Below are 25,027 nucleotides of genomic sequence, written 5' to 3' on the forward strand. Positions count from 1 at the left end.
AGTAATAAAGCAGATGGGATATTTACTCCTGTGGGCCTTAGAGCAAGGATGAAACCAAGGAAGTGGACGATCGCTGTGGAGTCTGGTAAGCGCAGTGAGGGCAAGTGCGCAAGGGGCACATGGAGCAGCAGCCCTCCAGGAAATCGTGGCAGCTCACACTGAAGGCCGAAGAGGAATAACCAGGGCAAGATCCCTGGGGAAGAAACAGAGCAGGGCTGAGGGTAAAAGTTTCCTAAGTAGCAGAAATGGCATGTGCAAAGGCCCTGAGGAAGAAGAAGGCAGAATATATTTTGGGGTTCTGAGAGTCTCTCTTTATGATTGCCCTTTTCCCTTTAATACTCTCTTCATTTCGCCCTCTGTATGTTCATTTCTTTTCTTCCTCATTTGGCTCCTCCCCTCCCACTAGACAGTTCTCAAATAGAAATGTAGCTATCTTTAAATGATCTGTTAGCATTTGTTTACAAGTGTTATAGCTCTAAATCTTTTTTTTTTTTAAATATATCTTTATTGATTTCAGAGAGAGGAAGGGAGAGGGAGAGAGAGAGAGAGATAGAAACATCAGTGATGAGAGGCATTGATCGGCTGCCTCCTGCACGCCCCTGACTGGGAATTGAACTGTGGTCTCCTAGATCCCAGGTTGATGCTCAACCACTGAGCCATGCCTGGCCGGGCCATAGCTCTTAATCTTAATTTTAAAAGAATATGATTGACATTTTATATTTTTAATAATTTCTTGCCTTCTGCTAACAATTCATAATTGTTATTATTTTTTGGTCACATTCAGTCTTAGAAGTAAAGCTTTTCAGACTAAAAATATAAACAGTTATAAGAAGGAGTTACATAAATTTATAAGTAATATACCAACAACAGGAAATTAGGTGAACTGGGGGTGGTGAGCAAATAGCCGTGTCAATAAGATAACTAACACTGGGAGAAGGGTCAGAGAAGTTTGAATCAGAAGGTAACAAGCATATGATAGCCTCTGAAAGAATCTTTTATATACGCAATGAGGGGGAAAAAGAAAGAAAAGGCTGAAATTCAGTCAACAAGTAGCACAGCAGGAAATGGAAAGAGCAAGGACGCAGAGAGCCAAATAAAACACCACCTGTCCATGGCCCGAATGTCAGCACTGGTAAGTGCAAATTGATCTCGGTGCGGGAGTAGTGGGAAAGACTACTGGCCCAACTAACCCTTACCAGTAACGAGGAAGAGCCTTTTCATTGTCTTGATAGATGACACTTAATAAATGACAAGAAAATGTTTGATCAAATAATACTGTGGATTCCATTTTTTCTGTGGATTCCATTTTTAATTAAATTCCTAAATAAAGTAGATAAGGAGAGATCCTGAACATCATTATTTGAAAAGCATGTATTTAAAAAAAAGAGTCATTCTTATAGTTAATGGAAACATATCTCAGTTTTGAAAATGATTATTTGCCTAAAAAACCCCCAACAAAATGTATTTGCATTAATGAGGTCGAAAAGTGATATGAAATACTTTATTAAAACAATTTTCATTTTAATCTAACAACACATTAGAAAAATGTAAACAAGAGGTTTTAGGGGTTTTTTCTTTATGAGGGGTAAGAAAGAAAATATTAGGGGGGAAAAGTATATTGGCTTACTTTGGGATTTCAAGAAAACAAAAAGCAGAAACTCCCTAGTAAGGGAAGTAGGAGCATTGAAAGGTCTCAGCTGAAATGTGCTGAATAAACTCCCTGTTACGTGCTGGGTTCGGTGAGGAGCACGGCCAGGCCCTGCCAGGGGTGTGTGGAAGCTCCTTGAATGTCAAGCCGCCTCTGTCATAATTTGAGGCAAAGAACAGGAAATCCCAAATACCTTTTTTTTTTTTTAAAGAAATAAAATATATGGCTTTCCATGAGTCACAAATCGTTTTTTAAGCCTGTCTTCTTCCTGTTGAGAAGCACACAGAGGTTCCATCTGCATGCTTTCAGCAACCTGCAGGATGTGGATTCAATTGTTTCTTAATTATGCTCTCACTTCAACTGTCGAGAGTAATTTTCTGCCATTATGTGCTTCCTCATTATGCAGATATCTCTGGGTCTACTGTTCCTGTTGTTGGAGAGCATAGAATTTCAAAATGAGACAACACTTAGGACAAATGTCCTTTTTAGCTCTTTGTTATGGGAGAAACAGTATGCTATAAACACTTGTTATAGGACTCTTTCTGGATCAGATTTTAACCTGGTAATTACAATGTAAGCCTAAGGCCTTTGGTTTATTATAAAACCGCACAGCTGTCCAAAGATCTTTTGTCCTTTTTAAAGACAGGTTTTAAAAACCATTCTTTAGGAGAAAAAATACTCTTTAAGAATATAAGAATTCTATAGGAATGTCGTAGCCTTCAGGAAAGAGTCATTAAACTATAAAAATTTTTCCTGAAGAATAACCAATTGTGAAATTGCAAAATGATGTGATTTTTTAAATAGTATGATAAATCATTATATTTTGAAATACCAATAAGAAATATCAACCAAAATTTTCTTTTTCCTTCCTGGTGCTGGTTTTATGGGTAGAAGGCTACTGCATGAAAGCTGGTTGTAACGACCTTTATAAAACTGTGTCTAAGGTGCTGTGTTAGTCTCTGCACAGTCCTGTGGACCTTCGTATCTCAGGCCTCTCCCGTCGTCACATCCACGTGATGAGTCAAAATCAAAGTCAGAGTCATTTGAAAGCTGAAATTACAGTTGATAGTCTAAAAGGTAACAGGCTCCTTTATTTACTCAGTGCTCGAGGCAGTTTGTGCAGGTACATACAAAAGCATCAGTAAGACGGAAGAATAAGTGAGGAAAACAGAAAAAGGAAAATTAAAATAAGTTTAATTGAGGCTACCCTTCCTACAATAGAGAGAGCAGAGTCGTGTGGCCCTTTTCCAGGTCTGCTGTTCCCGTGTCCCCCGGAGGAGGTCAGGGGAACATCCTCACCTCTAGCTTCGGGCACAAACGGACCGAGCAGGTGCGTTTGGTCAGCGCGGCCCCCAGGTGTCCAGGTCCCGTGCAGTTTGGAGGTGCCTGGAAGTGACTGGCCGAGGACCTGGAGAGCTTAGGCGATTTCCTGAAGAGCAGTCTGAGGTCCACGTGCAGAGGCCAGTGAAGTCCTTGGAATATATCACGCACGCTGAGGCTTTTTGCAAGCTACTGCTCTCCTGAGGCCTCAGGCCGCTTGAGACTAAAGCACTTCTTTGGTGCTGCCACTCAGAACCTCCCAGAGGATCCCACTCGGAGCCTGTGTAGATTTCACAAAACAGAACTCTTTTTACAAAAGTTACAGAATGATATACAAGGTTTACAGAACCATGCATGGATTTTTACCACAGACAGTTTTACAGAGCGTCAGACTGAAAAAAAGCCATACTGTTTAACGCCTGTGGAAGAATCTGACGTATTAATCATCTCTCTACGTTACCTGCTGTTACCCTCTTAACATCTTGTCCTTTTTTCTCTTCTGCTTAACTTTCCTGCTGTATTGAAATGAAATGCATTGAACTTCAACATATACATTTAAATTACTTTATTAAATATGTTTAGTATGAAATCAAGTTTAAACTTGCATCTTTATTTTGGTGAATGAAATTATTATTTTTTTTTAGGTTTGTGCTGAAGAAAAATGCCCAACCCTTGTGAACCTGGCGCACATGATGAGTTTGTACAGCACGCACACATATTCCAGAGACTGCTCCAACTGGATCAACGTCGTATGTCGATACCTGCACGACTCCTTCTCAGAAACTACATTTAATCTGGTGACTTATCTTGCAGAGGTAAATTTACCAAAAAGGGGGGAGGGTTTTTTTTTTTAAGTAGACTTATTTCTAAAATCATAATACTGATCTTTAAATTGTCTTTAAGAGTGAATATAGATTACATCTCTTTTTAAAGAAACATAAATCATTCCTTTCAAGTATAAAGGAAGTTTTTATAAAATTTTTTTCTATTTTCAGTATTTATTTCTACATTCACTGTCCTTAAGTGATATAAACTCAAAATAAATTAAACCTCAACTTTATTTAAAATGCAAAATGGGCCCTGCCGGGCGTGGCTCAGTGGTTGAGCGTCAACCTGGGATCCAGGCGATCGGGGTTCGATTCCCAGTCAGGGCATGTGCCCAGGTTGCAGGCTCTATCAATGACTCTCTCATCATTGATGCTTCTATCTCTCTCTCTCCTCCTTTCCTTTCTCTGAAATCAATAAAGATTATACTTTTTAAAAAAAAGAAAGAAAAAAAGAATCAACAAGTTGATGTTTCTCTCCCTTCCCCTCTCTCTAAAATCAGTCAATAAATATTTAAAAAAAAAAAAAAAAAATGCAAAATGGGTTTTTAGAGGTCTTGATCCTAGAAAATGGTTATAATATTTGTTTCTAAAGAATTAGTTCTTGACCGTGAAATTCTTTCTAGAATAAAACAGTGTGCAGAGGCATTCCTGCTGGGGAATTTTTTATTTTGATGATACATTTGCTTCCTAATCTAAAATATTTTGGTAGCTAAAAACAGAATTTTTTTTTTCAAAGTAGCCCTAGAACAGCATAAAGAGTTAATATTTATCTGTTGAGGAAGTAACTTCATACCTAGTAAATTACTGAGTGTCTAGCCACAAAGAGAACCTCAAAAGGAAGAAATTCCTAGTCACTAAAAATATTTATCAGCTTATAATAAACTCATACCTTCCTTTTAAAAAAGTTGACCTCTAGCCCGGCCGGGCGTGGCTCAGCGGTGGAGCCTTGACCTAGGATCCAGGCAATCGGGGTTTGATTCCCGGTCAGGGCACATGCCCCGGTTGCGGGCTTGGTCCCCAGTTGGGGGCATGCGGGAGGCAGCCAATCGATGACTCATCATTGATGTTCCTGTCTCTCTCTCTCCCTTTCCTTTCCTCTCTCTGAAATCAATGAAGATATATTTTTAAAAAAAAATAAAAATAAAAAAGTTGACCTCTAGAAATTAAACTTAAAACTCTGTGTAAACTTAAAAGACTATTCATAACTCAATGAACATTGTAAATATTGCTCATAACACTTTAACTTAGCTACGTGACTGGTGATGACTGTCATAAAACACTTCAGGAGTGGTGTGAATTTTCAAGTGTTGGTTTCGATAGGTTTGCTCCCATCAGCTTTATATTTAAGAGAGCTGAAGTGTGAGCTATCTGCCTGGCAGCTTTTCAACCTGAATGAACACAAGTCTCTCAGTTCATCTCATACCTACCCCTTTAAGACAAAAGCCAGGATAAAACCAGTCCTAACCTCCTTAATCAGCTTTGAATTTAAGTGCCTTAGGCCAGCTTTACTTTGTGCCACCATAAAGCTCACCACTGAAGTAGCCCCAGTTCTCCCTGAGCACCAGTCATTGGGATCTAAGGTCTGGACCTGGCACAGTACAGCTTACTACGTATCACGCATGGGCAACATTTGTCCACTCTGTAGAGAGAATACTTTGCCCCCAATGTTGCTCTTACTAGTGTAAATTATCCTTGCTGCATTATTATTAATAATTATCAAAGTATTACAACACTACTAAAGCAAGTTACATGTATTTAAAACTGTACGTTTAATTATCCTGCAAACACTAAGAGGTATATAGTATCACTGTTTTATTTTAAAAAATCAAGAGGCTCAGAGAAGTTAGGCAACGTGTCCAAGATCACATAGCTAATAAGGGGCTGGTGTGAATAGCTTGTGGATAATTATTTTTTAGTGGTGATGGTATAGTGATTTTTCTCTTTTCCTAAAATAAATAGTGTTAAATTAAATTAGTTAAGTAAAAGAAAACACTAAAATTAAGATAATAGACTTTACCTTTTACCTTTATTCGTCTGTAGATTTCTAATCATCTCACCGTAAACTCCTGGCTTAAATCTATTATATTTTCAATATGATAAATGTAAATGTTGAATTTTTACTTTTAGCTGTTAGAAAAAGGATTGTCCAGTATGCAGCAGTCCCTACTACAGATCATCTACAGTCTTTTGAGTCACATTGACCTCTCTGCTGCCCCCGTCAAGCAGTTTAATTTGGAGATCATCAAGATTATTGGCAAATATGTACAGGTGAGTGACCACAAAACTTAGGTTAGAAGTGTTCATCTCAAAGTGATTTATAATCATTAAAAACCAGAAGCACCTTACATGTCCAAGAGTAAAGAAGTAGTAAGTCCATAAATCATGTTTTTAGGGAGAGTTACAACATTCAATAATGTTCTTAATGTAAGTGACTAAAAAGCAGAATCTGAATGGTATCTGATAAAAAGAACCAGATATTTAGAAAGTTAAAAAGTCAGGCTTGGTTTAATGTAACTGATGACAAGTCAGCCTGGTCTGTACTGAATTTCACCTTTGAACTATCTGTTAAGAAAGGCCTTGCTGAGTAGATGAGTGTTTTGAGTACAACTTTAATTAGAGAGCAAACTCTCTAAGAGCCTTCACAGAATAATATTTCTACTCCAGCCATATCTACATTCTCTAAAGCAAAATGTGCAAGTGGAAATACTCGGCTAGCAATGAGTTTATGTCCTAGTCCATATCTGAAAATAATAAAATTATTAAAATGTTTTCCATTCCGTTAGGTAATACAGGTTATTTTTTAGATTCCCTTGAAAATCACTGATAGCAAATATGCCTCAAACTTAATAAGCCTTTGGTGACGCTGTTTGTCTTCTCTATGTTTTCTCTCAGTGAGTAAAGCTTCACCAAGTAATTATTTTTTTTCTAAAGTACATTTCTTTTCTTATAGGGTAAAGAGGTTAACTCATCAAACTTTTAGCTGGATTTTCCATAGTAGCACATACCACATTGCATTACTATTTTATGAAACATAAATATATTCTTTTTGTTCGGAACCACAAGCTCGCATGCACCATGGGCCAGTACGTAACTGTAAGAGGGCATAGATTTGTATCTAAGTGAACTGCATGCATGTACATTCCCCACCTGAATGCAGCAGCACAGCTCTGCTTCCCCCGACAGTTGCCGTGCTGGAGTACAGCTCCATTGTGGCCACAGCTTCCATTTTTTTAAAGAATCTGGAGCTCAGTGGTTGAGTGTCAACCTATGAACTAGGAGGTCACAGTTCAATTCCTGGTCAGGGCACATGCCCAGGTTGTGGGCTTCATCCCCAATTGGGGGCGTGCAGGAGGCAGCCGATCATCATTGATAAAGTTTCTCTCCTCCTCCCTTCCTCTCTCTGAAATCAATAAAAACATTTTAAATAAATAAGAGAGAAGCTGGAAACCTGTTTTTCTCTAAAATCTCCTAATTTTAAAGTGTTCACTTATTTTTAAATGTTGTGTGAACCAAGGTCATATTTGGCCGATGAGTCATCATAATTAGTGGCTTCTGCTTTATTCAAACATTGGACATTTTACAGAATTGAGCTCCTGATAATCTTTTACATTTAGAACACAATTGCCCATATAGTTTGTGGAACTTCCTGAAGAAGTTTTTGTGTTTTATAATTCCCAGAGCCTCTATTTCTGTCAGCAAAAAAACAATGCTGATTTTGTTCAATATAAACTGTTTTTTACAATGACATGATTAAAATGTTTCAATATTATGGGATATTTTTATTATTAAATATTTTTTGCTTTAGGTGTCTTTATATCAAGATGTCATTAACTAAATTGGACAGCTCAGTTCTGTGAAAGATTTTTCATTTCCTTTAGTTGTTTTAATGGCATCCCACCCAGAATTGTCAACTGTGTGAAACAATCTGTATAATACAAGGTTGAGATGTGATAATGGTATCATAAATAAGAAGTAGTTTTTATATGTATTCTTTTTAGTAGATAGTAAGGGGAAGATATTATAAATTCTTTATTTGACATTAATCTTCTTTGCATATAAGTTTATCATGTAAATTATTCCTAAATTATTTCAGTAGAAACAAAACTAAGAAAAGCAGAAAACAACCCAAAAAACATAGCCACCATATATGTAGGGGAAAAAGCACCCTGTACAACTCAGTAATCCCTAAGAGCATCACTTTAGCACAATATTTACACGATTATTTGGGGCTTGGGTCATTGACAAAAATCTAGTATTTTTTTAGTATTTAAAATTTTTTTTATATGTATAAAGTATGTATTAACAAATGTTTTATCTCCAAGACTTAAAGTATTTAGAGTCATAAAACTATAAACTTCACTTATCTAGAAAGTTCACATATATAACTCCTTTGTTTACCAACACTAATATTTATAAAGCACTTATTAGGAGAAATGCAAGATACTATGATTTGGAAGCATTGTTATGTATACACTGTCTCATAAAATTATCAGTACAAATAATAACTTGTTTTCTTTCCTTTTGTAACTCAGATCCTCTTTGAGGACTTCAAAGTAAAAATGAATAATTTACAAGAGTTTTTATAGAAGCAATATTTTCATTATTTACAGTATAACTAAATTTTTGTTCTTAAATATGTATTTTTAACTCTTATATGTCTTATTACATTTTTAAATCAGAGTCCTTATTGGAAGGAAGCCCTTAACATATTAAAACTGGTGGTGTCTCGCTCTGCAAGTCTCGTTGTACCCAACGATAGCCCCAAGACCTATGGAGGAGATATGGGTTCGCCTGAAATGTCCTTCACTAAGATTTTTAATAACGTCTCTAAGGAGTTGCCTGGGAAGACCTTAGATTTTTATTTTGATATATCCGAGGTAAGATGCTCAGCAATTGATACAGATGCTCTTGTAGAAATTGTTACCTGTTCGTTCAACATGCATTGACTGAGCTCATGCTCAGTAGGAGACCCTGCGATAGGTGCTGTGGGATTGGGAAGGGGATGGGGAGAAGGCCTCCCCAGAAGCCTACAGTTCTCATGGGGAAATAGGCAAATAAAAGTTGTGATCGGTGCTTGGCTGGGTGTAAGTTAAAAGTACTCTGGGAGTACATGTAAATCTAACCTGATCTGAGCAGAGTGTTGAAAGGCAGGTAATGCTAGATGGACATGTCTATATGAAAGTTTGGAGTGGGGAGATTATATCCCAGAAAGGGCAGCATGAGTGAGTGGAGGCTTGTAATTGTGAGAAAGTGTGGTACTCTGGAAACTTCCAATGAGTGCAGCATATCTTGAGCACAGAGAATGGAGGTAGAGTGATGAGAAATGAAGCTGAAGGCATGGGAGGCAGGAGCAAGATCACAGGGATCTCACCTGCCTGAGTAGGAACTCTTAAAAGGATTTTTAGCTAGAGTAGGAAATACTAGGATTTGCATTTTAGGATAATCAATCTGGCAACAGGATGGAAATTAGACCGGGGAGAATGTGAGGGAAATTGGTAAGGAATCTGTTAGAGTAATTTGAGCAAAAGATTATGTTGGACTGTTCCTAGGCCACTGCAGAGGAAATGGACAGGGAAGGGTGGGTCTCAAAAAGACTGAGGAACATTGATGGGACTTGATAGGAAGGAAAAGAGGTGCTAAGTGAGGAAGAGAGATTAAGGACAGTTGCTTTGACAACTGCATAAATGTTGGTCCTATTCAGAGAGAATGGGAATTGGAGGGGACAGATCTCAGCAGAGAAGGTTGGGTAATGAGTTCAGTCTTGAATATATTGACTCTGAAGTGACTAAGAAACATACTCACCTAGGTGCCTAGTAGTCATTTAGATTTTCAGATACGAAAGTTTTAGAAGAAAACTTTGGTGGAAGTAAAAATATTTAAGGGTTTTCAGTGTTGTATAAGTAGAAAACTGAAATCATGGAAGGAGCAACACGGCTAAAATAAGCTAAGAAATGAGAAGCCCCATATTTTAGGGTAAGACAGAGGCAGGACCCACCAGTCCAAAAGGAAACCTGGGCCCCCGACTGTGTCACATTAATACAAATGTCATGTAAAGAATTTGACCCTTGCTGGGAATGCAAATTTTTTTCTTCAGTAGTTGAGCCCAATCTTGGTGGCCTTGGTGCTATTGAAATGGTCTTTTACAATCCAAAGGAGGAATTTTTCAAGAGAGAAGTTATGGATCAAGTATTGAAGGGGATTTGAGAAAGATAAGCATGGATGATCTAATCACATTTTAATTGATTAGGAATTCATTATTTGAAAAAAATTTCTTGGCAGTTTGGTTTTGGTATTAGAATTTATCCAGAGCATATTGGTTTTTTTGTTTGATTGATTTTAGATAGAAAGGATGTTTATTGTTAATGTTTTAGTTGATATCATCTGAGAATTTCTCACTTAGCATAGGAAAATGATAGAGTAGCTGGGCTTTCCTGTCCTTCCAGGTCAGAAATTGATGCTGTAATAATTTGTTTGAAGCAGTGATGTGAATTCTCAAAAATTTGATATACTTAATTTCAATTTTTTCTTCAAAATTTCCTAAGTACCTGCTATGTATACACACTGGAGATAAACTAGAGGAACAGGGAAGAGTCACATGTGGTCCAGGGGACCCTTGCATAAGTAAGGGAGATGGGCACATAAACAGATCACCATTACATGGCAAATCGTCCAAGTATAATTACTGAGAGGTGGTGGTGGTGTCAGAGGAGGCCTCCTGGGAAGTCTGGAGTCATTCTTAAAAGATAGATAAGGGGCCTGACCAGCATGGCTCAGTGGTTGAGCATCAGCCTATGATCCAGGAGATTGTGGTTCGATTCTTGGTCAGGACACATGCCCAGTTGTGGGCTCAATGCCTGGTGGGGGGGTGTGAAAGAGGCAGTTGATCAGTGGCTCTCTCTCATCATTGATGTTTCTCTCTCTCTCTCTCCCTTCCTCTCTCTGAAATCAATAAAGATATATTTTTTTAAAAAAGAAAAAAAGATGACTAGGGGTTTGCTTTGGTGAATATTCCATGCATAGTGGACAGCATGTGCCAAAACATAGGTCCATAAAAGCAAAAAACAGCAAGTTTAGCTTTGCTGGTGTGTGAAGTTCAGGGGAGAGTGGTAGAAGTTGAGGTTAAGGAGGTAAGTGGGCACCAGATCATAAAGAAGGACTTTTGTAACATGCAGATGAGCTTGAATATTATTTTCAATTGCAAATTCAAGATGGTTCACAAAACCAAATATGAGTTTTGAATCTTGATAGGATTTTTACTGAAACTTTGGAAATATTATACATGAGATTTGTAGTAAGATGCTGCACAGATATCTTACTCTTTGAAGTTGTTACCTACTTTGAATCTTCGCAAAAGTACATTACTGCAGTACAGTTCACATGCATTGAAAAAAACACCAAAATGTTAATAGACATTAAATCTGAATGGTGAGATTTTTTTAAAAAATCATTTTTACATTTTCTGAACTTTCAAAGAAGATATATTTTATAATCATGTGGGAAAAGGTTGGAGATGGTTGTTTTTAAAGAAAGCGGGTATATATTAAAAATAGGAATAGGCTCTCTGATAGTCTCAGAGACTCATTTTCAATAAAGCAAATGCTTGTGATTTTCAAAAACATCTTATCTTTGATTTTTATATCATCTACTGCATGCTAAGTAGTTTTTCTTCTTATGCTGTTTTTTGGTTGGTTGTTTTAAAAAATGTCATATACTATCAACCATTTTATGTTGAAATATTTGGGTCAAACACTGGCGTTTTGCTTCTGCATAGACACCAATTATTGGAAACAAATATGGTGATCAGCATACTGCAGCCGGAAGAAATGGGAAACCAAAAGTTATTGCTGTTACTAGAAGCACTTCATCTACTTCCTCTGGTTCTAATTCTAATGCCTTGGTCCCTGTTAGCTGGAAAAGGCCACAGTTATCACAGGTACGCAAAAGAATATAAACCTGAACATTCATGGAATAAAAGAATCTGTTATATGTATGAAGACTTGAGAAACTGTCTTCTTTATCAGTAACCCTAACGTTTGAATGCTTTTCCTTAGCGAAGAACCAGAGAGAAGCTAATGAACGTGCTCGCTCTCTGTGGCCCGGAGTCTGGCCTTCCGAAGAACCCATCAGTGAGTAGTCATGAAAGCATGTGTAAAGGTTCTAAAAATCATGTTATTCCATGAAGAAAGGGACGTCACCCTATCTCCTTGCTTGCCTTTTTTAACTTAGCTGACTTCTGGTATTGACTAAGCAAGAAAAAAATATGGCTTGTCTTTGTGACACCTGGCAGCTGTGCTAAGTATTCAGCCAGTTAGGTGTTAACACGAAGACCAGTTAAAGCTCTGAATTCATTGACAGTTGAGGCCTGCAGTGGCTCTTAGGGCATGGATGTCCCATATGCAGAATGGCAGAGCTGACAGGTGGCTTTTTATTTTTATTTTTTTGTGGGGGGGTCAGGTGGTATTTTCTTCTAACGAAGATTTGGACGTCGGGGACCAGCAGACGAGCCTGATTTCTGCAACAGAAGACGTAATCCAAGAAGACGAAGTAGCTGCAGAAGATAACACCAGTGAACAGCAGTTTGGAGTTTTTAAGGATTTTGACTTTTTAGATGTTGAATTGGAAGATGCAGAGGTAAGGATATGGACTTTCTATTGTAATATTTATAGAACAGTTGTAACTGTATAAGAATTGAAGATTTGACCGTAGATTCTTTTCTTATTAAGGTCAGTGTAAGGTCAAAAAGATAAAAATCGAAATTGAGAACTAAATGTGATTGGTACAATTAGTCCAGTAGCAGAATAAGTCTGAAATAAAACAGGAACATCTAATTTTTTATCTTTATGTTTAAAAATAGAAAGTAAAAAATGGATTTCTTCAGAAGTTCTTTTTTTTTTTATTTTTCAATTATAGTTGACATTTAATATTAGTTTCAGATGTACAAAATAGTGGTTAGACACCCACCTGATACCATATGCAGTTATTACAATATTATTGACTATATTTCCTATGCTATACCAAAACTATGTTTTAAATTTAGGATGAGCTTGGGCATAAATGTTTGGCATGTGATATAAAAATTAATGTGTAGCAAAATAGTAAAAAAATTAAAACTTATCAAACAATTTTAAAGAACGTGGCACTTACACTAATTTGACAATTAAAAAGGCTTTGGCTCTCTTAAAACTTTCCTATGGTAAGTGACAGAGATTCTTCCAGTGCCATTCCTCACCACTTTCTATTTGATGATGTAGCCATCTCTCTCAAATGCCTCACTTCATAATGCCCAAAGGGCTTTCTCCTCCAGGTTGATTTAATTTAGATCAAATTGATGGTTGTCTGTTCAGATGCTTTCCAAATGGAAAATCTAACTCAAAAGTGGATTTATTAGCTCACAAAACAGATGGGCAGAGTCAGGCCTTATTTAGATATGGCTCACTGCGGTCTCTGAGTCTCTCTCTGCAGTTCTCTAGGCTCTGCCTATCTCTCTAAGTCAGCTTGACCTCAGACAACAGAAAGATGGTTGTCACGCTGTGTGTGGGCTCACAGCCACAGCAGCCGTGTTCAGGAGAAATGAGGGTCACTTCCAGGAATGCTCATGAAAGTAAAGAAGTTGCTTTCCTAAACTCTTAGCAAATTTCTTGTCACATCTCATTGGCCCACATTAAGGCGTTTGCCAGTTTCTGAAACAGTCACTCAGGCAAAGCGATAGGATTGCCCTGGTTGTCTTAGGCTAGTCAGAACCTGTCCCTATAACTGAGGTCAGTGCCCTAAACCACAATCACCCAAACTTGAGAAGTTTATATTAAATAGGTCAAGAAAATGTTCATTCTAAAATTGTTATGAATATCTGTATTCGAGAGGCCCAAACACTTTATTAAGAATCCATGCCATGTCATTGCTGTGACTTTCTCCGAAGAATTTCAAGTCACCCACATAATGCATATGCATTCATCAACTCGCTTGAAGGAATGCTTCCTTTGGCTCTAATCGGTGAGGTAGCGGAATGAAGTGTAATGGCCTGCTCCATGTCACACCATTAGTTGTTGATAGGAATCCAGATTAGGGAGGTTTCTTACATGCTTCAGATATGAGGATATGACCGCAGTTCCTCAGAATCAGACAAGTGCCTTTACACTAGCTCAGCAGCTATGCAGGCTTCTCTGTGATAGTTCGCCACTTATGTGTTCCCAAAGACACAATTGTACAGGTTGTTAGGAGCCCCACAGGTATTATTCTGCAACCTGTAGGGCAGTGGCTTTTAAACTTCTTTTTACTGTGATCCATAGTTAACACATTTTATATCACATCCAACTATAAATATGCACGCACCTTTAAAATAAAAGTTTCAAGAGATACATCCTTACTAATGCTTTATGCACACTGATATTTTCTGTTCTCTTCCTTTCATTTTATATTTGATTTCAAAAGAGGTAGGTCACCACCCTCTAAAATTGATTTCAGAAAGTGTGATGAGTTGGAGAGACCTGCTGCCCTACCTCAAGGGCATGTGCAGCTGCTAAATTCTTTTGTAGTTATTTGCTTTTTAGAGTTCAGAATTTAAAATTTCTAAAGGTAGGTCCTTGACATTTTTATAATGATAAGATTAGTGTTCTTTTTTTAAAAAGCAAACAAAAAATATAAATGCTTCGAAGTTCATCCAGCACTCAAAAATGTCAGTGGTAATAAAAATGGCTTTTGATTACAATTTTAGTCAGATGAAATTAAAGGTGCTTATTGTAGGTCTGTCTTTAATTCAAGTGACAGTATTTCGGGAGAGTGATGCTAATTTCTGCCTCATAATTAGGCAAAATCAAATGATAGAGATTTTTCTAAAGTCTAAATATAGTCTTGCTTAAAACATGGTTACAGGAAAGACTTCGCTACAAAACAAACTTAACTGCTAATGAACCCATGAAAGCCCACAGTGTGTATTTATTCATCCGCCAAGTATGGACTGGGAGCTGTTACCATTAGTATGTGTTATGCTACATAATAGTATTTGAAATGTGTTTTAGGAAAGAGGCTTTTGAGACTCTGACCTGCAGAGCCGAGGGCTTCTAGGATATGCCCTGAGAAACAGGAAAAGATCCAAGGGCCAACTGGCTAGAGCTCCTGGTTCAACCAGAGGAACTCGGCTTTGTTCATCAGTTTTATACAGTCGGCTTCCATCTTAAATTTCATTTGAAATAAGTATTCCTCTCCTTTATTAAAAAAGAAAAAAAGATTTGAAAACCTCTATTCTAGACAATTCCTCTTGAGTAAAGGAATACAAGTAAATCGCATTGTGCTGGCCGACTCGCATCAGGGCTTAGGAAAGAGTTGTAAGAATTATACCCTTACAAAAGGAGGTTCAGCTTAGAATAACAGGAACTTAACTTATATAAATCTGGGGTGAAATAGAAACTTGTCATGTTTCTGCTTGCCCTTTTGAAGTTGGCAAAAGTTATGTTTCAATTGCTGTAATAGCTTAAACTGTTTTATAACAAGAAATGATCTTTTGATTTAGTCAGAATCATGCTACAGACTCAGATAATTATGACCTTGTATGTTGTCCACTGAATGTGGGTATTAAGTCAGTTTTGTATCAAGTAGTAAATCTATGTGAATTTTGAAGATTTTCTTCAATTTTGTGTTGCTGGAGTGTATCATAGAAATGTTGTTTTAAATGTCTGTCTCTGACTTTTTCACCTATTTTGCATTGAGAAGTAATTTAAGTCACGTTGGCTTCCTGCACAAAGTTTAATCCAGAGCTTGAATCAGTCTTTGAGTTAGAGAAATCACAAAAAGTTTTCCCCAGAAGTGTAGTGTATATTTAAATGTTTGTCTTCGTTCTTTCTAATTCTGTGTGTTTTCCTTTTTGCTAACCAGGAGCTGCAGGTAAGTTGCAGCCTGGTGTTGTGGGTTGTTTACTTGTCGTCTGTGATGTATTTGTCGTCTTTGTGATCTCATTGTGTTTGTGTATTAGACTAGAAAGGCCTAGGTAGTCGATTTCATTGGTCCCCAGTAATACAATAAAGAAAGTTAAGAAAATCATTTTGTTAAAACAGGTTATCAACCAAATATTTTGATCTCTTGAAATATAAATATTTAATGCTGTTTTAAAAGTTTCAAGAAATTGAAGGGCTGATTGAAACTCTGCTTATGACAATGCATTAAGTATTTTTCACCTTGGTATGTGTTTTCCTGGTGTATTACATTTACTGCAGTTACAAGCATGTGTTTGAGGTCTTAAAAATCTCATTGCTTTTCCAGGGTGAAAGTATGGACAATTTCAACTGGGGAGTCCGCAGGCGCTCGCTGGACAGTATTGACAAAGGGGACACGCCATCCCTCCAGGAGTACCAGTGTTCCAGCAGCACCCCCAGCCTGAACCTGACCAACCAGGAGGATACGGACGAGTCCTCGGAAGAGGAAGCGGCCCTCACTGCAAGCCAGATACTCTCTCGCACGCAGATGGTACCCAGTCACTTCCTCACACAGCGGCAGCTGGTCTTGCCCTCTTAACCTCCAACCTAGTAATTACTGTTTCTTGATATTCTGGTTTTCATTTCAGTTTGGGTAAAACGCACATACTGAAATGAAAATGCAGACTGGCAGCAGTTAGGGAGTATTCTGTTCTCCAAGACAGGACTAAACATTTAAGTGGATACTGCACACCCACCAGCTAAGACAGGTTTTCTGGTGCTTCTCCCCTAGTGACGGCGAGCCATTCTGGGCTCTTTTAGAGGACCACCTCTTGAATGAAACATGTTTTAGTATCAGCATGAACAGCAGCACTGCTCAGTCCCTTGCCCACTTCTTTCCTAGTTAATGTGGGAAGATTGAGCTCAACTTTGGTCTCTTTCACGATCAAGTCAGTTAGATGGAGGCCCTGACTGCAAGGGCCTGGTGGTGGAGTAAAGAGTGAGAGGAAGGCTGCAGGCAGCCTGTCCTCAGAGACATGGGGGTGAAGAAAGGCTGAGGTGCAGTGGGGGGGTGGGGGGGCACCAGGGAACACATGAGACAGAATCAGCCGGCGAGGACCAGGTGTAATCTAAGTTGCATGGCTATCCTGCAGGTGCTTTTTTTTCTTAAGATTACCGTCGTTTTTGTTTTTAATGCTCACCCGAGGATATTTTTTCCATTGATTTTTAGAAAGAGTAGAAGGTGGGGAGACAGAGAGAAACACTGATGCGAGAGAGACACATGGATTGGTTGCCTCCTGCACACACCCTGACTGGGGCCAGAGATCAAACCTACAACCCAGGTACGTGCCCTTGACCAAGAATCAAACCCAAGACCCTTCACTGCTCAGGCCGACACTCTAACCACTGGGCCACATCAGCCAGGGCCCAGGAGTGCCTTTTCACACAGAGCTAAACTGGGCCTCTCTTTAGCTGGTGCCTTTTAGCTTTACACTCAGCCTTTGTTGGCAGTGATGTTGGATGACCGGCTGAGCTGGCTTTAGACCAGATGTAAAGTTGTTGGCTTGTGGTTGGCTTCCTATCACCTCTCATTCTTTAGCATCTCATTGTTGCCCCAGTATGTCTGTCAACTAATCCCCCATTCAAGTATTAGAATGGTAAGAGTTATTTACTGGGTGTTTAAGATGCACCCGTCTCTGTTCTTGGTGTTTTATGTGTATAAGTCACGTGTAACTCCTGAACCACCAGATCTAAGTGTGGTTGTTGCATTCTGCAGATTAAGTGGTTTTTCCTGGGACCCACGGCTAATGAGTGGGTTTACCAGGCAGTGTGGCTCTAGATCCATGCCACCCATGCCTGGTCCTCCCTCTAGATCCATGCCACCCGTGCCTGGTCCTCCCTCTAGATCCATGCCACCCGTGCTTGTCCTCCACAAAACTGTTTTCATGTAAAGGAACAGTTGAGTTACCGGCAACAGTGACAGTGAATGAGGCACAAGCCCTCCCTGGAGCCAGATTGTGGGCTCAGAGGCTGGCATTGCCACTTACCGGGTAGGCAGTGTAACTGGTCAAGATACCTAACCTGCCCTTTAAAACAGGACTCCTGATTATATCTGCCTCGTGGGAGTTTCATGAGGAGGAAGGCCACCTGGCCTATAGTAAGTGCTTAATAAAGGTTATCTCTCATGAGAGCCTTGGGGCAGAATTGACTGCCTCCTTAATAAGGCCAACCCCAGTCGTAGTGGTAGTGAGATAAAAAGAACTTGAAGTTGCGTCGTCCTCATGGGAAAAAGATTACTTTTGCCTTCACCTACTTTGAATCACAGACTTAATATTTCTTATGTTAAATATTGACCCTGAAAAATTTATAACCATGCTTAAAAGAGGGAAAAGTATAATATTTTTCTTTTTTTCTAATTAATTAGACTACTTTTCAAAGACTGTAAACCAACTAATGATGGCCTGCCCTGACAGCAGCCTTACTGTCCTGATTCTTTCTGCATTACTGAAGTTCTGTGGTATTGATTTTCACTTAAGTAAACAGCCACTTCAGAATTAAAATTAATGCTGCTTCCTGAGAATCTACTGCGTGCCTGGCACCAAAGCCACAGAGAATAGCCCTGCCCCACAGATATCAAACCAGCTGAAAACAGAGAACACTACCATAAAAATAGGAATTTCAGCCCTGGCCTGTATGGCTCAGTTGGTTGGGCATCATCCTGTGCACGGAGAGGTCGCCAGTTTGATTCTAGGTCAGGGCACATGCCCAGGTTTCGGGCTCCATGCCCAGTAAGGGGCATGCAGGAGGCAGCCAATCAATGTCTGTCTCTCATTATTGATGTTTTTCTCTCTCCCCCTCTCCCTTCCGCTCTCCAAAATAAAAATATATACATATATATAATTTTTTTAAAAAATATGAATTTCAAGATGAATGCAGTCACATAGAGCTCTCACCCTTTGATGGTTTTTGTTTAGCAAAACTTAAACCTGTATAAAAGATAGTTCAGTTCTGCTGATGGGTTAGCTGCGTGCATTAATAGCACCAATTCTGATATAGACTGAATGGGGCAAGAGGCAATTTTAGGAAATCAAAGAAGCTCTTTCTAACTAAGCCCCCCCCCACCCCCCCACCCCCGAAAATATCTTAAGATATAGAACACATTTCTTGTGGCCTTTGTGACCATCACTGATTCATGAATAAATTCCTTATTTTACTATTTCTCCTTTTAGTTAAACAATGATTCTGCTGCAGATGAAAGCACACCAGACCATCCTGATTTACTCCTTCAGTCTCAAGACTCCACCGGCAGCATGTCAACCGAGGAAGTGCTTCAAATCAGAGATGAGACCCCAAGTTTGGAGCCTCCTCTAGATAATGCTAACAGCCAGCTGCCTGAGGTGGGGAGAAGTGGGGGCTGGTGCATGGCCAATCTGGGCTCCTTTTAGCACTCTGACATCCCTGCTTTCCTTTCCAAAAGAGTTTTCATCTGATAATGCTAATTATATGATTTGTGTCCAGTATTTCTAACCTGGTGGGTTATTTTTCAATAAAATAGTCAAATCCGATGATGAAAAATAGTTGATGGATTAAGGAAATGACCTACAGGTTAGAAATAACCCTGAGTGTCTGTAATGAGCATTTGTGTTGCAGAATGTGATTAGGCTCATGTACAGCGCTTCTCTGGGGACGGTGAGCAGCTTCTGTGGCGCTGTCTTTCTCTAAGGATCGCTTTGGTTTTTCATTTCTTTTTGCTTTGTATTTGGGTTTAAGTAATTGGTGCTGTGATTGGGATGGAAACCTCAGGCCAGCTGTGTTAGCAGTTGTTTAAATGAAATCTTTTTAAAAAGACTTTGGAACTACTAGTGTTGTTTTTTGGAAAGGCCTGTGAGAAGTAAGCCAGATTCCAAGCTAATGACTGACTAAAAATAAGTAAGTATTAGTTTTCTTAGTGTTCTCTTTAAGTTTATTATAAATACTTTTTAAAACTGTCATTGTATAGCTCTGTCATGTGTGCTTTTATGCCTTGGTAACTACTAGGAAAATACTCTGTTTTTTCAATGTTAAACAAATCCATGTCGTTATTAGATCTCATCATTTTAGTAAGTTGATTTCTCACGCTTTTATTAAGCTGATAATGTATTTTACATCTTTAACAGTAAACAGACATATTTTGAAATGAAGGCATTTTGGCAGTTTTTAATGCTCCTACTAGTATAGCAGAACTTTAGATAATTCAAGTCAACAGATACTGAGATTTTACTAGATGCCAGGCGTTCATTTAGGTGCTAGAGAGATGAATGAGGCATGAGCCCTGCTCTAAGGGAGTGCATTATCTATTAAGGGAGACAGGGGTTAAAAAGTAGCATTACATTTCAGTGTGAGCAGCTCAGTAACAGACATGTTCTAGGGAAAACTCAGGCTGATGAGCTGTGCATAGGGGCAGCAGTGGTAAAGGATGGGCTTCATGGCAGTGGGACATTGCAGGCAGAGGGACACCATATGGAAAGATGTGGCCATGTGAAATAACAGGGCAGGTTCAGGCAACGCCAGGAAGGTCCGTATTTCTGGAGAGTACAGTGGAGGAGGAGGGGCAGTAGGAGAGAGGGTTAGGGGTCTAAGACATGAAGGGTCCTACATGCCATACTAAAGACGTAGACTTTATCTCGAGAGGAAGGGAAGTCCTGAATCTTCATTCTTTACAGATATGCCTGTGACAGGCACTGTAACAGATACCGAGGTAGGGATACAGAGCACTCGAGCATTGAGTCACTTAACCGGTATTTACTGGGCCCCACCGCGGGCCGGGCACTCTCCAGGCACTGGGCTCATGGCACTGCATCAGACAAAGGCTCCTGGTTTTATGGAGCTTGGTGCCAGTGGGGAGGCATAACAAACAGGTAAAACGAATGAACTATAAATACCGTATCAGAAAGTGATCTTACTCATATTAACAAAAGCTGACAGCAGAGTGGACTTGGTGAGGGGAAGGTTGATAGGGTGGCATTTGAGCTGAAGCCTAAGTGACAAGGAGGAGCCCATCCTTGAAGATGGGGGAGAACATTGCAGGTGGAGGGAGCAGCAGGGAACATAGGGGACACAGGAGCGGAGCGGAGGGGGTCGGAGGCTGGGCTCGTGATCACCTTCTAGAGGCCACGAAGGAGGCAGCCATGGGAGGAGTTTGAGGAGGATGACATGATCTGATTATGTTTATTTTTTTAAATCTCAGCTTTTCTTACGGCAAAAGGAAAGTAGGTTCTTGTACCTGCCACATGCAGCTGGTGGCCTAGGTGCCTGTCATCGGGAAGGTTATGGTCTGACTTGTGTTTTATTAGTCTCCATTGTAGAGGTTGGGAGGCTGGGTCGGAGGAGACCGAGATAAGAATTTTTGTTAGCAAGAGATCAGGGGGCCTGAACTAAAACCAAGTGCCTGAACGTGAGAAATGTTTACAGGAGTGAACTGACGGGATTTAGAGGTGCGCCTTAAGCAGACTTTCACTTGTTGGGAGGCTTGTTAAGTGGCCATTAACACCTAGTTAATAACCTCATCTGCCATGTTAAAGGGTCAGTAGACATTCTCATTAGAAACATTAGAAACAGCAGACTGATACTAAAAATACCTTCTTAAGAAAAGCAGTATGGTTAGTGGTTGTATGTTTTAATATTGTTTAACAAATACGGAACTGTTTTATTTTTTGGTTATTAAAAGGCTACATAGTTAACTACCTCCTAGAAATCATTTTTATTAGAAATGAATTGGAAATTCATATATTTCCATGTAGTATATTGGAAATTGTGTTATTTCAGATGGGCGTTCATTCATCCAACAGTATTTAATGATCTTACTTCCAAGGCACTAGACGTTTCCTGAGGATACTTTCTTTCCTTAAAGGAAAAACACTTCAGTTTGTTACATTAGTCTTTTCACAGTAGTGGGTTTCATTACTAGTATAAAACTTTGTGAACTGGGGGACGAAAATGAGAATATTTTTAAACCATAGTATTTGATTTAGAAACAGTTCTATTGACATTAAAACCATCGCCCAAAAGAATGCTCTCCACAAGAGAGTAATACAAGTTTGTGTCTGTTAGTTATGTTGGCCTAATTTGTTTTTCCTGCTGTGCCTAAAAATGTCAAATGGCCCCAAGTTGCCCCCTTTTTTAGAAAGTATGAAAGCTCGAAGATACTAAAATAAAACCATAACTCTGTTACTTACAGCATTTTCTGAAAATAAGGAATATAATTAATTTTAATAGGTGAACTATTTTACAAATAAAGAAAAAATCCATTCCTAGGAATGTTTTTTAATTTTTTCTCTTAAATTGTTAATATCAGGAACATGAAGCAGTAGGCTATAGTGTTTCCTGTAATGACAGAAATTCTGGACTGTAGAAGGGACCAAGTTCTGAACTTATGCTTATTAAAGAAACCTTTACAGAGGATTTCTTCTAGTGTTTATAATAGTTCAGAGACCAGTTCATGGATGACAGAAATTCCTCATTGAATCTTTGAATGTAACAAAGTGTTTGTCTAATAAGATTTGATTCTCATAATCTACATGTAACCATGGAGTCCATTCCATTAGCCCAAAAGCATTATCTTCATGAAATCTAGGTGTTATAGAAAATTTTGGTGTATATTATGTAATAAAAATTACAGATAAAATATCAATCTTAAAATTATTGTCCAAAAAGAAATGACAACCAGCTATAGGTTTAAACTGCTAAGAAATGAGGGCATTTAACAAGCAGTTTGGTAAATTATTTCAACCTGATGAAATTATTTAAACATTATTTCATCAATGTTTAAATTGATATAGAAGGGAAAATTAACACCAATAAAAATTCTGGGTGTAGAAATGTCTCTAGCACTGTCACATAACAAATAACTAATGGTTATTACCCTTTTAATGGCCACGTCATTAAAAAAAGAAAATTTCAGATGGAAACCTTTGAGTGTGTTGAATATGTTATTGGGATGGTTAAGGAATAATTGTACTATATTATTTTTTAAAGTATTATCGTGTGAGGACTCAATCCCTTTGTGCACACTTTGTATTTTCTTCCATATTTCTGTGCCTTTGACAACTTCTGATTCCTTTTCCCTGAAATACTATCAATCTTAGCTTGGGCTGCTATAACAAAATACCATAAACCGGGTAGCTTATCAACAATAGAAATTTATTTCTCGCAGTTCCAGAGGCTAAGAAATTCAAGATCGAGGTGCCAGCCAGCTCATGGTCAGGGTGAGGGCTCTCCTCCTGGTAGCAGATGACGGTTTTCTTGCTGTGCTCACATGGTGGAGAAAAAGCTGGCTTGCTGGCCTCTTACAAGGGCACTGATCCCATCCATGAGGGCTCCCCTCTCATGACCTAATCACCTCCCAAGGGCTCCACCTCCTAATACCATCATGGGGGCTTAGGGTTTCAAGGTGTGGATTTTAGGAGGACAGACGCATTCATCCCCAGACTTTCTCTACCCTGTCATAGCCCATCACGTGTCCTCCAGAGAGATGAGCTTTGATTGCTTCAACCAGATGTGATCTTTCCCTTCTCTGAGTACCAGTAGTCCTTTGTATATCGCTTATGATATTCCTTATACTTACCATATTCTGTATTATTGTCATTTGCATATTAGCCTAACCCTATATTAGACTGTAAACTAATTGTGGTTAGTCATTAATCTCAGAGCACCCAGCCCAGAATCTGGTCAAAACCCTTCTTTTATTATATAAATGAATTTTACAGGTAAATAAACGAAGGCCCCAGCTGGTCAAAAGTCAAGAGTTTTGACTTTCACTTTTCATATTTTAGAAGGAAAATTCTATTTTCATCCATGAAAACAAGATAAGAAACTACCATAAAACTTAGTAACCTAGGTCTAAGTACTAAAAGAAGCTGATCTTTATCCTTAAAACTGTAAGGGACTAATAGTGCTTATCTTCGAACTGATTAAACTAATATCCGTGCACATTTTTATGTCCTTTGCTTGGGGTTAGAAGGATGCAGTCATGCTTTTATGAGCTTGTAACTCATTTAATTTTCAAAAATAAGTCTAAAATTTCCAGTGTTTTCTGAGGTGTAACTCACTGCTGAAATGAGGTATTGTGGTCTTAATACCCGAACACAATTCTTACGTCGCAACTAAGTCAGGAAGACCATGAACCATCATGGCTTCAGTCCAGAAGCCTCCTGGTTGGTCAGAGCCTGTTCCCGATTCATAGGCCGCCCCACAGGACCAGTGGGTTAACTATTGTGAATTACCCCCTTCCTTATATCCAGAAGTCACTGGACATAATGTTCTGGGATAATGAAAGAAATGACATTTTATGTGAGAGAGAATCTACAGTAATATAAGCTTCTTATGTATGAGAGAAGATATTTTACCAAAGAATGCATGTCTAAGTAAACACCAAAATTCTATTAAGAGAACTCGATGTTTCTGTGTGGCAACAGGTAATGCATGTTAATTTCAATTTTTTTAAAACTGGGACTCTTTAAAAAAAAGTTTATATAATCAGAATCCCAAAACTCCTAAAATTAAACTTTATGAAAACAATTTAATAGGTGTATATTGATGGCAGTAGTCATTTATTCCATTTGATAAATGACCTGTTTTAATATTATTAAAGTACATAGAAAATCTGATTTGTTTTTACAGGATACAAGTTCAGGATTAAAGGAGGAACAGGTTATTACAGCCTTTGAAGATGCAGGGGCATATGTAATTCAGGAACGGCAGGATGCTCTCGTGTGTCGAGGAATTCTTGATGTAGAGGAAACTGACATGCCAGAGCCTCTGGCTCCTGAAAGCTGCCCAGAGTCCATCTGTGAAGAAGACGTCACCTTAGCTCTGAAAGAACTAGACGAAAGGTGTGAAGAAGAAGGAGCTGACTTTTCTGGACCATCTAGGTGAGAACCGGCACCACAGACACCCCGAGAGAGGGCAGCTCCTCTCCCACCCCTCCCAGATACAGCCCTGTGGTTCAGTTTGCTTGCTTTCATTTCTGTGTATGTTTTCGTCTACAATCATACTGTCTTCATTTTTAAAGATAAAATGACTTACCGTGGTGGGTTTGTTTTCTGTTACTAACATTCACTTAAAGAAAAACAAATAGGCATCTCTCAAAGCATAGTGGGTGGCACTGTGCATTTCGAAGCCCAGCAAATACCTATTTTGGCAGAATGCCTAACAGCCAAATGTTAAAATCAATACCGGGACATGGCCAGATCCAAGTGTCAACCTTATGGAATGAACCAGGATAAATCTGAAATGTACCTAAAAATTATTTTACAGTTTCATTATCAGTGGTCAGATTTTTCCAGTTTGAC

At 38.8% G+C, this 25,027-nt stretch overlaps 1 protein-coding gene across 4 annotated transcripts in view; it reads left to right on the plus strand.

The window, feature by feature from the left end:
* FRYL (FRY like transcription coactivator) overlaps nt 1-25,027 on the plus strand; it is a 231,489-nt gene that overhangs the window by 190,942 nt on the left and 15,520 nt on the right. For all 4 annotated transcript variants that reach the window (XM_016206964.2, XM_016206950.2, XM_016206959.2 and 1 more), the window contains exons 47-55: nt 3,613-3,783; nt 5,923-6,063; nt 8,475-8,672; nt 11,567-11,728; nt 11,847-11,921; nt 12,250-12,426; nt 16,048-16,251; nt 18,929-19,096; nt 24,357-24,607. In XM_016206964.2, the coding sequence (XP_016062450.2) occupies nt 3,613-3,783; nt 5,923-6,063; nt 8,475-8,672; nt 11,567-11,728; nt 11,847-11,921; nt 12,250-12,426; nt 16,048-16,251; nt 18,929-19,096; nt 24,357-24,607 (1,547 nt within the window). The remainder of the gene's footprint in view (nt 1-3,612; nt 3,784-5,922; nt 6,064-8,474; nt 8,673-11,566; nt 11,729-11,846; nt 11,922-12,249; nt 12,427-16,047; nt 16,252-18,928; nt 19,097-24,356; nt 24,608-25,027) is intronic.

Source organism: Miniopterus natalensis, chromosome 1, assembly GCF_054644295.1.
Source record: "Miniopterus natalensis isolate mMinNat1 chromosome 1, mMinNat1.hap1, whole genome shotgun sequence".
In the NCBI taxonomy this organism is placed as follows: Eukaryota; Metazoa; Chordata; class Mammalia; order Chiroptera; family Miniopteridae; genus Miniopterus; species Miniopterus natalensis.